Source organism: Petaurus breviceps, unplaced genomic scaffold (genome assembly GCF_028583685.1).
Source record: "Petaurus breviceps papuanus isolate PSGF00001 unplaced genomic scaffold, PetGlider_PUasm1.0 181, whole genome shotgun sequence".
NCBI lineage: Eukaryota > Metazoa > Chordata > Mammalia > Diprotodontia > Petauridae > Petaurus > Petaurus breviceps.
The window spans coordinates 17,377,875-17,391,395 of record NW_027185784.1 but is presented as its reverse complement, the minus strand read 5'-3'; the positions used below and the strand labels follow the sequence as shown (position 1 = coordinate 17,391,395).

Here is a 13,521-nt window from a genome sequence, read left to right as displayed (position 1 = left end):
AAGGATAGTTAGTGGAATGGAGACTATGCCATACTAGGATCAACTGAAAGAATTGGAACTATTCAGAGCAGATAAGTAGTGGGGGAGGGGAGGATTGGGGGAAGGGTAGGACCTGATCATAGTCTTCAAATATCTTAATACATGAATGGGATTAAGCTTATTTTGATTTGGACCCAGAGGGGAAAACTAAATGTAATGGGGGTAGAAAATGCTCCAGGGAAGATTTTGGCTTAATTTAAGAAAAAAAAATTAAAAATCAAAGATGTCCATAAGTGGAATAGGTTGCTTTGGGGGCCTGCCTTGGGGGCATTGGGTTTGCACAATAGAAATTTTTCTTTAGAGGCTGGATATTTGGGACATTGTAAACATGACTGGCATTGAGGCATAGACTGGACTGGATAGTCTTTGAGATTCCTTCCAGTTCTGAAGTTCTCAGATAACTGTGGGCTTAAGAAGAACCCCCAAGTCCAGATGGTCTGATGTTTTATTCTTAGCATTGGGATAAACAGGGTACCTCCTAAATTGGAGATAATGTCAATTAGCTTTTTCATTAGCTTCCTAGCATAAAGTCTTGGAGATAAAAGAAGCCCTAGAGATCATCTAATTTGTGAGCTGTCAGTTTTTTAAGAGAAAAACTTTTTTGTAATATCCTTAGAATGAAACCTCCCATTGTCCCCAAGCAACTGCTTAAAAGTATGTTACAGGTAAATTACTCATCCACATTGTGAGGGGATATTCCACACTGGGAGTTCTCCACACCATTTAACTCATAGGTCCCAATATCCCCAACAAAATTCTAGAAGTATACCATTTTGAAAAGTCATATTATATTTTATATAAAATAGATTTCTTCAATTAATATCAGAGATTTTACACCAACCTCATCTGTATTGCTTTACATATTTTATTTGTTTATTTAATGAATACAAATCAGTACAATACAACACAATAGAAAGACCAAATAATCATTATTTATTATCTTCAGTAGGCCCTTGTTCTAATGCACAAGTGTAACCTAGACTAGCCAGTAATTAGCCTTCTCCCACAAACACACTAGTCCAATGATTTTATCAGATGAGCTAACTGTCGCCTTGGAAGGCAGGGAAAACTTGCTTCTGAAGTATGAGAAGAGAGAAGAAAGGAGAATTAGCCAAATGTGGATAATGGCTAAGAAGAATAGGTGCAAGGAGGGCCTCTGTGCTTCAGCAGTGTTCAGAGCTTTGGGCCTGAACATCATTTATCTCCTGATCTAGGTGTTCATTATTTATAGTACTTAACATGCTTGAATGAGTCGTTGGACTTCTGTTTTGGCTAATAGAGCTCAGCCTATATACTGGAATAAGAACCAGCGATTCACGCTATGCGGCTTTCTGACTTTCGGCTGCCCCACACCCACTCTTGGCCACTAGTTTGTAATAAACCAGCAACATCAAATCAACCCTTCAGCTGGTTTTGAATTCTGAACAATTTTTGCATGCATAGTTTCATTTAGAAGGATATTATTCTCTTACTGACAGGGCATCTAAATACATTAAAATTAGCATGTGCAGTATCAGGAAGTATATATTTAACTCACTTTAGTTATTTTCATAATAAATATTTTTAGGCCTTTGTGCTATGGAAACTGGTTGGCTCAAGGATTTCCCAGACCAGTTAAGCAAAAAAAGAAAGAAAAGTCTGTTTTTAAATGATGTAATTATTCAAGAGATCTGAGTGTTTGTTATTCTACTCTATTTTCAATTATTTTATCCATGACCAAAGGGATATACAAAAATCTTAGTTTTTTCCACTTAGCCCAGGTTGGCTTACCCAGTTTAAAAAAATTAAGAAACTTTCTGAGTACTACCATTGATTTAAAAAAAACAAACAAACCAGGAATTAGCTTCATTATTCATTTATAAATTACTGATGTTAAATAATTATTGCTGACATTTATAATGCCTTACAGTTTACAAAGTATTTTGCATGCATTATCTCAACTGATTCTCACAACACCCCTGTGAGGTAGGTAATACAAGTATAATTAACTTCATTTTACAGAGAAGGAAACTGGATCTTAATGATCATCTTGTCCAACCACCTTTTTTTTTTAAAGGAAGAAGAGTTTGGGGGCCAGAGAGGTTAGGGGACTTACATAAAGTCACACATATATAATTTGTCCATTAGGCTAACCTTCTCTTCATTTTCAGTGCATGACAGTGGCATAGGGTTGACATTCTGGGCCTCCAAGCAAAAAACATAGACAGGGACCCTTTACCCTTTTGTTAACTGAAAAATACAAAAATACCAGTTGAAAGGGTGTCTCCTTTATGGAGTTCTCTGAAATATAGGGGCTACTTTTTTTTTTATCAATATAGGGCTATTTTTATACCGAAAGAGAAATAAGAAGAAAGCAGGTGGCCTGGGGTTCCTCATACCTCTAACTCCAGCTTTTTCTCTATGACTTTTCCCATAATCTTCAAATAGACTAGAGCCACATGACTAATTCTTTTTTTTTTAGTTTTATGACTGTTAAATTTATTTTCTTTTACTATTCTTTTTGTTAAATTATTATTCAATTTACCAGAAAGATACATGTTCTTACTTTTATTGTTTTACTAACAAATTTCACTAGATCATGCTAACAAAGTTCCTCTGTTTAACATTCTTAACTTTGTAGATTTCTTTAACTCTGGACTCCCTGTTCATCACAGGCAGGGGATTTGCTTTGGGACTATATAGCCCTAGGGGCAGCTAGGTGGCACAGTGGATAGATGGCTGGGTCTGGAGTCAGGAAGACTTCCTGATTTCAAATCTGGCCTCCAACACTTACTAGTTCTATGACCCTGGGCAAGTCACTTAACCCTGTTTGCTTCAGTTTTCTGATCTGTAAAATGAGCTGGAAAAGGAAATGGCAAACTGTTCCAGTATTCTTGCCAAGAAAACCCCAATGGGGTCACAAAGAGTTGGACCTGACTGAAAAATGACTGACCAATAACATTCTGCCGTTCCATTACACATGACTAATTCTTAACAAGCTAAGCAGTTTATTTACTATAAATTTGGAATGTTTAGTGAAAGTCAATACAAGAATCACAGGACCACAAAATTTTAGAAATGGAAGGGACCTAGAGATTATCCAACTCCTTCATTTACAGATACAGAAACTGAGGCCCATAATGTGAAATAATTTGCTCCCTCAGTGGGGTAATTGAAATGTGAACCCATATCTTCTGCCTCCTGTTCCAATCCTCTTTCTACCACACCACATTATGCATAAATATCTTAAAGAACTTTAATAGTTCCTGATGATATTTTGTAATAGTTTTATTAAGTAACATGTGAAGGCTACTTTCCACTATACCCTGCAATTGCTTGTGTTTTTTAGACAGGTGACATGTGGCAAATCAAAAAGAAGGGGGTGATAGTTAATCGATATTGCCAGATTACTGATAAATGCAAAGGTGTCATGCAGGGAAATGCCTATACTGCCCAGGAAGCTGATTCCCTTTAAAGCTCACTTCTAAATAAAGGGCTTACCTGACCAGGCAAAGATCCACCTACCCTCCATTGCATTGTCCAGCATAATCTTCAATGTGTTTTACTAGAGTTCCATTATAACAGTGAGGTAGACCAGAGTTCACGTCAAACGTCCTCAGAACTGGTGACTCAAATAGCATAATTGTTGGGAAAAGATGACCACAACCCAAGAAGCAATTTAGGCACTGGGAAGGGCAACTAACTTTCCAGAAGTTAATTGACTTGCCCAAGGTCACTTGAGTCATGGGGGCTTCCATGTTACAATCTAGAAATTACAGAAACTGCCTATGACCTGGTTACTTCTCTTAGAGAACTAAAGAGATATAATTAATTTACATGTTGTTTTTTTTTTGCTTGAAAAAGAAAGAAAATAAGTGTTGGTGTCTAAGTAGTACAATTTGAGATGATATTTATAGTACCTGTAGTGCCAGGTATGTTCTTGTCAAGCTGGTCAGACAAACCAAGGTATTCTCTAATGAGCTTACACAGTTTCTGGTATGCATGATTTATATCATCTACCGGTAAAAGAGAAAACATATTTTAAGGTGAAAAACATATCAAAACAGCAAATTCTCAATTAATGGTAATGGATAAATAACATGAATATATTTCACAAATTTCAACCAAATCTCCTACCATATCTTCACCCAAGCTATTACTAAGTAATGATTAATAAATAGTTAATAATCTACTTTTTGTCAGGAAAAGGTACATCTATTATCTGAAGACCAGTCTAACTCAGTTCCTAAAGACTCATCACCAGGTCGGCAGATGAGTGATGAATTTGGGGGCCATGGCATATCATACTTCTACACAGTTGATTTCTCCTTTGATATAGCAACAACATCTCTCACATTTGTCCCCTTCTCCTATTCATGTGGTCACCACTATAGTTCAGGTCATCTCTTTTTTTCCTTACTACTTTTCAGTTCAGTTATTAAGATAGAATCCAAATTATTCTCCCTGCCTAAAGTCCAATCCATCCTCTTGTCTCCTATCTAACGTTCACTTGGCCGACAAAGCAATTTTTTTTTAAGCAATTGGGGTTAATAACTTGCTCAAGGTTACATGGCCAGTTATTATTTCTGGGTGTGTGGTGCTGAGTATCTGAGCCCGGATTTGATCCAGGTCATCCCAACACTGGAGCCGGTGCTCTTACTCGCTGAGCCACCTGGCCGCCCCTGAGCAATCAGGGTTAAGTAACTTGCTCAAGGTTACACGGCCAGGTGTTTCTTGGGTGGGTGCTAAGTGTCTGAGCCCGGGATTCGATCTCCAGGTCTTCTCAACACTAGAGCCGGTGCTCTTATTCGCTGTGCTACCTGGCCGCCCCCAAGCAATTTTCTTAATAGCACAGGTAGGACCATGTTTCCTTTTTGCTCAATAAACTCTAATAGCTCCTTATTACCTCTACGATAAAGTAAAATCACTTGTGTTTGCCATTTAAAGCCCTTTGCAATCTGACTCCATCCTACCTTATTATAAATTACTCCCAAGGACCAAGGTACATGTGAACTTGTTTGTAGGACCCTGTCAGGGTCCTCAAAGATTTGCTTTGCTATTTCATCCTCTGCAACAAATGTTGCTGGGAAAGATCTAGTTATTCTCAGGTTTGTTCTTTTGCTTTATGTGAGTCACAAATACTAACAGGATGACCAAGAGTCCTGTGAAATGATGATTCTTAAAGCTGTTGAGTGTGTGATGAAACCAAACTGCAAATGCCTTTATTTGCCTCTGTGAGGACAGAGCTCTGTAAGCTGTCCTTCTAATTAGCTAGAACTATTTGATATCTTCTGTTCTCATTTATGACAAAAATGTCATTATGGCTATGGCTCAGATCCTCTAGTGGTATATCATCTCATTTTTCATTGCACAAAGAGCTCAAATTTACATAGCCAAGAGTTAAGTTAGTATCTGAAACTATCTAAAACCTGTGGGATCCTTAGCACCATCTGCCCCCTTTACTATTACTACACAGTACTCATTACAGAAGCAAAAAGGCGGAGCATCATTTCATATGTTATAGCCGCTTCATGAATATGGCCCCCAAAACGCATCACCTTGTGGTCACCTTATTGGTAATGTGTTTCTCCACATTTAACTAGGCTTATTCATAGACAGCTGTCTTGCTGTCAGAATTGTACTTGAAGTCTTTTCTTGCTTACTAGAAACAGCCAGAGATTGCATTCTTTTGAGCACAATCTTTGAGAATCTAGGGTCAAGTCCATGCCAAAATGAGGCAGCAGAAGAAAATTTTTGTGGAATTTTCACACTTTCACATATACTATCTGAATTTTGTTGATTTCAAAACATCTCAATAGAGGTAAGAAGGGATTAATATAGCCATTACAATTTTACAATCATGGATTGTAAGGCACAAGGACCTATGGAATACACAATAAGTGAAGAGTACAGAATCTTCCTCTCTAATCATATTAACTACTAATAAATATTTGGAATATGCAGTTACTAGTCACTATGTGTTAGGGCTAGACTGCATTACTATTATTCAATGTTACAAGGAATATTTATGGCTTTGCCTAAGAAGTTTCCTGACATAGAACTTTTAAGTCAATGGCTTCTTAATCCCAAAATAAAAGCTACAACAGTTTTCATGAAAGTTGCTTACCTGTATTGATCAATGCATCAAAGTAACCTGGATTATCTTGATTTATTTTAATATAATAATCAACTCTCGAGACAGAAAATTCAATCTCAGAACGACTGAAGAGCCCCATTCTCCGCAAACTGCCCTCATATTTTTCTTTGTTCATTGGCACTAGCAGGATATATCGAGGCTCAAAGTAGGAATGTTTCAAACTTCTCACACCCTTTTAGATGAAAGACAAAATGAATGAAATTTAAGACAAAGATAGAGAATTCACCTGATGAGACAACTAAGGGAACTGTCTTCACAGAGTATGTTAAAACAGGTTTTATTTTATTTTATCATCATGAAGTGAACTGTCCCTCATGGAACATATTAAACTATGGTGAACCAGATGAGACTACCTGAGTGCACTCCACACAAGACAACCTGGACTCTTGTTTGAATGGCATTTTGAGATGACTGATGATGCTTGTGAATGTCAGGGAGTGGGGAGAGGAACATGCCTTGATGAATATGCAGTCCTTTATTTTGGTAGCAGTGTTGGAGAGGGAGATATCTATTTATACTGCACATTGGGAGCTTGTTCCCATAGCTGCCAGCCAATGACGTGGGCCAACAAAATGTTAAGATTAATCTACACTTCCTACATGTTATTTTTAACCCTGGACAGGATTGGGATGAGGGTAAAGGGTGGCAGAAGTAACAAATATCAAGGAGGGGGAAAAGGGCAAATTAAAGGGGAAGGAGGACTTGTACTGCCAGAACTCAATTTATATATAGCTATAGCATTATCAAAACTGGTAAGATAGAAAGAACTAGAGAAAAGTTTCAGTAGAACAGATTCAATAATCAAGATCTGTATGACCAAACACATAGTAAAACAGTAGCTGATAAACTCAATATAAAATGCTATAACCAAGGAAGGGATTAATCAACAAAAACTGTTGGGGAAATTGGGTAATATTTTGGCAAAGCATGGGAGATGAACACCATCTCATGTCATTCTTACTTTAAAACATCAAGGATCCATGACTTTATCAGTCTGACATTCCTACAACCAGAGATTATTAAAATGGTTTTTAGTACTGATATTGTATTTATCACAATAGCAAGCGTGATGATGAGCATCTCTAAAGTGAGGTAGGTTGGTTCTTATACCCCAGACCCAGACTATTACTTCTCCTTTCATCAGAATGTTTCTAACTTGGCAGAACAGGCAGAGCTTGAGCTCTGCTGGAAAAACCTTTGATAACCCAACATCACTACCATGAGGACTTTCATAGTCATATCACATAGCCCAATAAATTCAAAATGGATTACATATGTGTAATGGCAAGCAAAGCAGTACTTTGCCCCTTGTTTCAGTTATTGTAATGACAAACAAAGTAGTATTTAGCTCCTTGTTTCAGCTATTCAAGTACCTTTGAGCCTTGCCTGTGATTATATCAAGTTTTTGTTGGAAACAGTATAAATTTTGCTGCCCTCAATAGACCTAGGGAGTTTGGAAACCTTCCCTGCCCTTAATAGGTCTAACGTCATTGCATGGAGCCCATGGTGGGAGGAACTTGGCTGAAAGAGCAGAACAGGAAGGACACAACAGGAAGGAGCAGAGCAGATAAAAGGTTGAGCAGGAGCTGGGAGTAAGAATGTTTGTGATTTTGGCACTCTATAGTACTCTGTCTGTTGGTCTGTTAGATAAAAGCCTTGTCTGTTGTTTTTAGACACAAGTCCTAAAAGAGGACTTTACTGCTGATCCAGAAGCTTTGGGAAAGGACTTTACTGCTGACCCAAAAGCCTTGAAAAAAGGACCTTACTTCTGTTTACAGAAGTTCTGAAAGAGGACTTTTGCTGTTGTTTACAGAAGTCCTAAAAGAGGGCTTTACTGCTGTTTACAGAAGTCCTGAAAGAGGGCTTTACTACTGTTTATAGAAGTCCTGGGACTTTACTGCTGATTTGCTTTTGATTTCTCAGACAGAAGCTTTGTCTGTTGGTTTGTGTTACTTTGTCAGATAGAAAGTGAATTGAGATGATAGTGCTGGCAATGTGTGTGAATAGTGTTATAATTCTGTTAAGCTTAATGTGTGTAAATACTGTTGTGGTTCTGTTAAGCTTTGTCTTCCCAGAAACAGAAACTGCAAAGGGCTTGGAGTGGACTAGTCACCATGAACTGCAATAAGAGAGCTGCCTACCTGTGAATCCAGGCAAGAGAAGGGAGCATGGAAGAGAAGCCTGGAGTTTGGAAGGCAGGCTCAAGTCAAGATGAAAAAGGATGTTTACTCTCGAGTACTCAGTGCTGATTGATGAGATTGTAACTTACTTGTGACCTAGGGGTGAATAGCCTTCCTACTTTCCACTACTCCTTAAGGATCATTGACTTAAGGAAGATTAGCTTAAGGATGAAAGGAACCTTCAGTTGGGTACTTTATATTGATTGATGAGATTGTAACTTACTGAATGATATGTTTTGTTTAAGACTACGGTGGTCACCTCAGTAATAATTTGTTATGTTATATTGTTGTGAATGTTTCACTTTTGTTTATTGCTAAATAAATATTTGAATAAATATTAAAATTGGGGAAAGACAACTCTGGTATTGATAAATTGTTATTGTATTGTTATTCCAGTAGAATATATACTCCTTGAGAGTAGAGATTGTATTTTATATTTTCTTGTAGTTTTCATGACTTTTTGTTATACTATGTGATCAAAACCTTAAAGTTATTCACAGCAGCAATCCTCACAAGAGCTGCTTGTGATTGACTTTACAATATGTGTGTACACATATATGATTAGTTAGAAGTTATAGAATAATGGAAGGTCATCAATTTCTCAACTGTGGTTTGGTGAAAAATTCTTAGCCATCCATGACTTGTTAGAAAAGATAAGGGTCCAAAAAGGCGAATATGACTACATACACACACACATACATACATACATGTGTATGTATCTTCTATGACAAAAAAGCAATGCATTTAGGATAAAAAAGAAACAAAAGAGGGGAAAATCCTTGTAAAAAGCATCTCTGAAAAATTCTAATATCCAAGATCTACACTGAAATGACAAATTCAGAGCTATTCTCATGGAATTTCTATGATTGTACTCAGAGGATAAAGATGTCTATACAAAAATGTTCCTTCCTAGGAGAATTATTTGTAATAAGAAAACAATCAAAACTAAGCTCTGTGTACAAGAATTAGGGAATAACTAAAGACATTATAATATGTGGATGTATTTGAATATTATTTCATCATTAAAATGGTTATGAAAAATCGGGCACTAGACACAAAGTTAGGAAGATCTGGGTTTGAATGCAATGCCAGGTAATAGGTATTTAAGCCTGGGCAAGTCACTTAACTTCTCTGGACTGACTCAGTTTCCTTAGCTGTAAAATGAGGGGACTGGACTCAATAGTTATTAAGTTTATTTTCAGCTTTATAGCTATAGTCCTATAATCTAATGAAGTGATACAGGGTGAAGAAAGCATAACCAAAAGAAAAAGACACACACTGACTATAATTATATAAATAAAGTCAGCAATAACCGTAACAAAATTCAGATAAAAGTATGGGAAAGAATTTCAGGAGAGGTCATGAAAACAAATGGGGTGACTGAATTACCTCTCAGTTAAAGTTAGTATATACACTTTTTTGGTGTTTGAACAATTTGTAAATAACAGAAGATTATGGTTATATGTGCTATCACTTTATTTTGTCATATTGTGTTTTTTCTTTTTTCTTCTTGTTTATATATTTTAATACTTGTACTTGTCAATAGAAGTCATAATATGTTAGACTAAAAGAATGCCTCAGTCTGTTAAATTTAACAGTATTTTCAGTGACTTGATGAAAATTATTCAGCGAGTTTCATTATTCCCAAGACCACACATTGTATGATGCAATTTGACTAAACCATTTTTAGTGCTTCTGCATTACAGTAAAAAATCCATCTTTTTATTGCTAACAGGCTACACCATTTACAATTTACAAATTACACGATTTAAAAAATTCATCTGGCCCATACAACTATGGATTTTGTTCATGTGGTGTACTACTTACAAAACTGAACTGCCTCTAGTCTAGATGAATTGAAAGTTCCTTCTAGCTATAAAATTCTCTAGTTCAAAACCATGCTCAAAAATTATATTTCATGGTAAGGGAAAAGATAAAATGTTACAACAACAAAACCCAGCTTCTTAAAGATTTATACCAGAAGCAGTTTGTAAAATACCCTGCTATTAAAGAAAAGTCCCTGTATACAGAATGAAGACACAGACAGACCTTAACCCACCTTATATCCACAGATTCCAAGAAAATGTTAAGTTAGACAAAATAGGGAACAGTTAACTCCACTGAGAATTGAAGCCACTGGGGCTGAGATAAGAGCTCAGATTGTGATTCAGCAAATGGATCAAAAGTTCATAAGCCAAATGACATTGCAGGCAGGTGTCTGGATGGTAAGATGGAGTTTGGTTATACTAAGAATACTATCGTGAAATTACATTGGTCAGGGAAATGAGACATGGGGTGTGCCTTTATTTGATATAAGGGAACAGGAATGAGTTCCCCCCAAACAAAATAAAACAAAAAAAAATATGTAGTAGACATAAAGAAAAGAAAGGAAGCTATTAGGGAAACATTCAAATTGGGGAAAGACAACTCTGGAATTGCTAAATTGTTATTGTATTGTTATTCCAGTGGAATATATACTCCTTGAGAGTAGAGATCATATTTTATATTTTCTTATTAGCTTTCATGACTGTCTGATTAGATGGGTAGTTCAATAAATATTTGTTGCTTGATTGAACGGGGGAAAAAACAACAACAACAAAGGAAGAAAAGTTACTTACCTCAATTTCCAAATGAACACAGGTTGCCAGGCCATCTCTTGCAATGCCTTCTATAGTATCCCTACTTAGTCCATAATTACTCTTGTTATATCGATATGTCAAAATAAATTTTCCCTGAAATTTATAAAATAAATTGTGTTAGGGGTGGAAATTTCTTCTATGAAGAATTCTAATATAAGCACAATGCCCTGGTACCTCTAATTTCTGATATCAAACCCCATAAGCATTTCAGAAATTAACACTTCTGTTGTACTAGTAACAATAGGGCTTTTAAAAATCTATAGCATTGAATCATAGTAATGTTAGATGTCATTTACTCCAACTCACATTTTAATCATGAATCCACTCCCCAACATTTCCAACAATTGTTAATAAGGCTTTTAAAAAGTTATATTAAGCTAAAATATGCTTCTTTCCAGCTTCAATAACTGGTCCCATTTTTGACCTTTGGGGTTAAGGAAAACATTTCTAAATAATTTTTCATAAATAAGTTCTTCACATACTTAAGGATAGAACTGATGGAGTCTGAATACATATCATTTTTACTTTCTTTATCTTTTTCATGTTCTCCTTTTGGTCTGTTTCTTCTTTCACAATGTGACTAATATGAAAACATGTTTTATGTGATAACACATATATAATCTATTTAAAATTCTTAACTTTTTAGGGAGGGAGAAGGAAGAAGGAGAAAGGGAGAAAACTTAGAACTCAACCATTTTAAAATGAATGTTAAAAGTTGTCTTTACATGTAATTTGAAAAAAAATATATAGTATTTTAAAAAAGAAAAAATAAAATATTTTCATTTCTTCCATTAAAAAAATACTCTTGGGGGCGGCTAGGTGGTGCAATGAATAGAGCATCGGCCCTGGAGTCAGGAGGATCTGGGTTTGGATCCGGCCTCAGACACTTAATATAAAAACTAGACGTGTGACCTTTGGCAAGTCACTTAACCCCAATTGCCTTCCAAAAAGCAAAAAAAAAATACTCTTGTTTTTCCCTCTTCAGGCAAATACTGTCTATTTTTTTTTTCAGTCCTCCTCTGGCCCTGCTTTAGGAGCCTTGACTATCTTGGTTACCTTTCTCTGAATTCATTAGAATGTCTATCAATATGGTGCCCCAAACTGACTATAATGTCCAGATCGATTCTGACTAGGACAAAGGACACTCCAATATTCAAAAAGATCTGTGATATCACCCATGTGAATGTTTCCTGCAGAGATGCTAGCTGCAACGCCCCCATGCCTGCCCATCCTGCTTAAATCTCATCTGCATCCTCTTAGGAGTTCGCCATAGTGGGCTCACCAAAAGTGCTAGCGTCCTTTCTCACTTTCTTCTGACCTTGGAAGAACACCAACAGAACCTCCAAGCTGCTTAACAGTTATCTCTTGCTTTTGCCAAGAAACCAGTCCATCTCCTCTTTTCAGTCACATATCACTTTGATGATAGTCTTTTATACCAGACAACAATACAGAAGAACATCTTGATATTGTGGTGGAGGTTAGTCATAATAATGTTAATGAGGATTTTGAAATTCTATTGGTCAGGGCAAGAACCTAGAGAATTTGCCTTTACCTGATGGAAGGGAGTAGACGTGAAGAGCTCTCTAAAGGAAAATTGGGATGATTTGCATTTCTAGCTACCATGTTACACAGCTGACTCACATGGAGCTGATGGTCCACTAAAATTGCCAGGTGTTTTTCCTGTGTATTGCTGCCTGGCCACATCTCCTTTATGGTATGCCTACATAACTGAATTCTTGAATGTTAACTAGAAGTCTTCATGAATACTTAGAGGAGTCTGATACCACCTTGGCGTGGACGCACTGCCCATCAGTGCTGGTTTCCTCCACGCCATGTTTCATTCTTGTCCATGACTTTCCAGAAGTCTTCTACAGAAGATTCACCCCCTGGGGCGGCTAGGTGGTGCAGTGAATAGAGCACTGGCCCTGGAGTCAGGAGGACCTGAGTTCAAATGTGACCTCAGGCACTTAACACAAAACTAGCCATGTGTCCTTGGGCAAGTCACTGAACCCCAATTGCCCTCCAAAAAAGAAGAAGAAGATTCACCCACTGACCTGGAGATTGTTGTCTGATTCTTTTCACAGCTTAAAGGGAGCAGGATAGCACTCAGGCTCCCTCTATACTATTTCTCACTCTTACTGTTTGATCAGTCTGCTTCTTATTCTGATCCCCGATGATACCTTTTATGCCACTTCTTACACAAAAGTTACTGTTTGTTAACATCTTACAGACAATTTACATCTACTGTGTATATCACTGTCCTTTGTAGGATGGGCAGTTTTGATTCTTCCAAGAACAGGCTGTTTGGCTGTTTAAGTACAGCAGCAAGCAGTTTAAAATAATTGAAAGCACTGTACAATTTCCTTAATGTAATCTAGCTCTACACCATCATTACCACTCATTAGCTCTAGGCCCTCATCACTGCTTATTTCTGACACTTGGCTAGGCTATGTATATGTATTTGCATACTATGTGTGACTATGTGTGTATATGTGTGTTTGCACACGAGAGTACATAATACATATAT

The 13,521-nt window shown here is 36.8% G+C and overlaps 1 protein-coding gene across 1 annotated transcript in view; it reads right to left on the bottom strand.

Annotated features, from left to right (window-relative positions):
* LRGUK (leucine rich repeats and guanylate kinase domain containing) overlaps positions 1-13,521 on the bottom strand; it is a 127,847-nt gene that overhangs the window by 68,411 nt on the left and 45,915 nt on the right. Inside the window, exons 13-15 of the mRNA XM_069087259.1 lie at positions 10,974-11,087; positions 6,146-6,347; positions 3,939-4,034 (exon numbers count right to left, since the gene is read on the bottom strand). Coding sequence (XP_068943360.1) covers positions 3,939-4,034; positions 6,146-6,347; positions 10,974-11,087 — 412 coding nt within the window. The remainder of the gene's footprint in view (positions 1-3,938; positions 4,035-6,145; positions 6,348-10,973; positions 11,088-13,521) is intronic.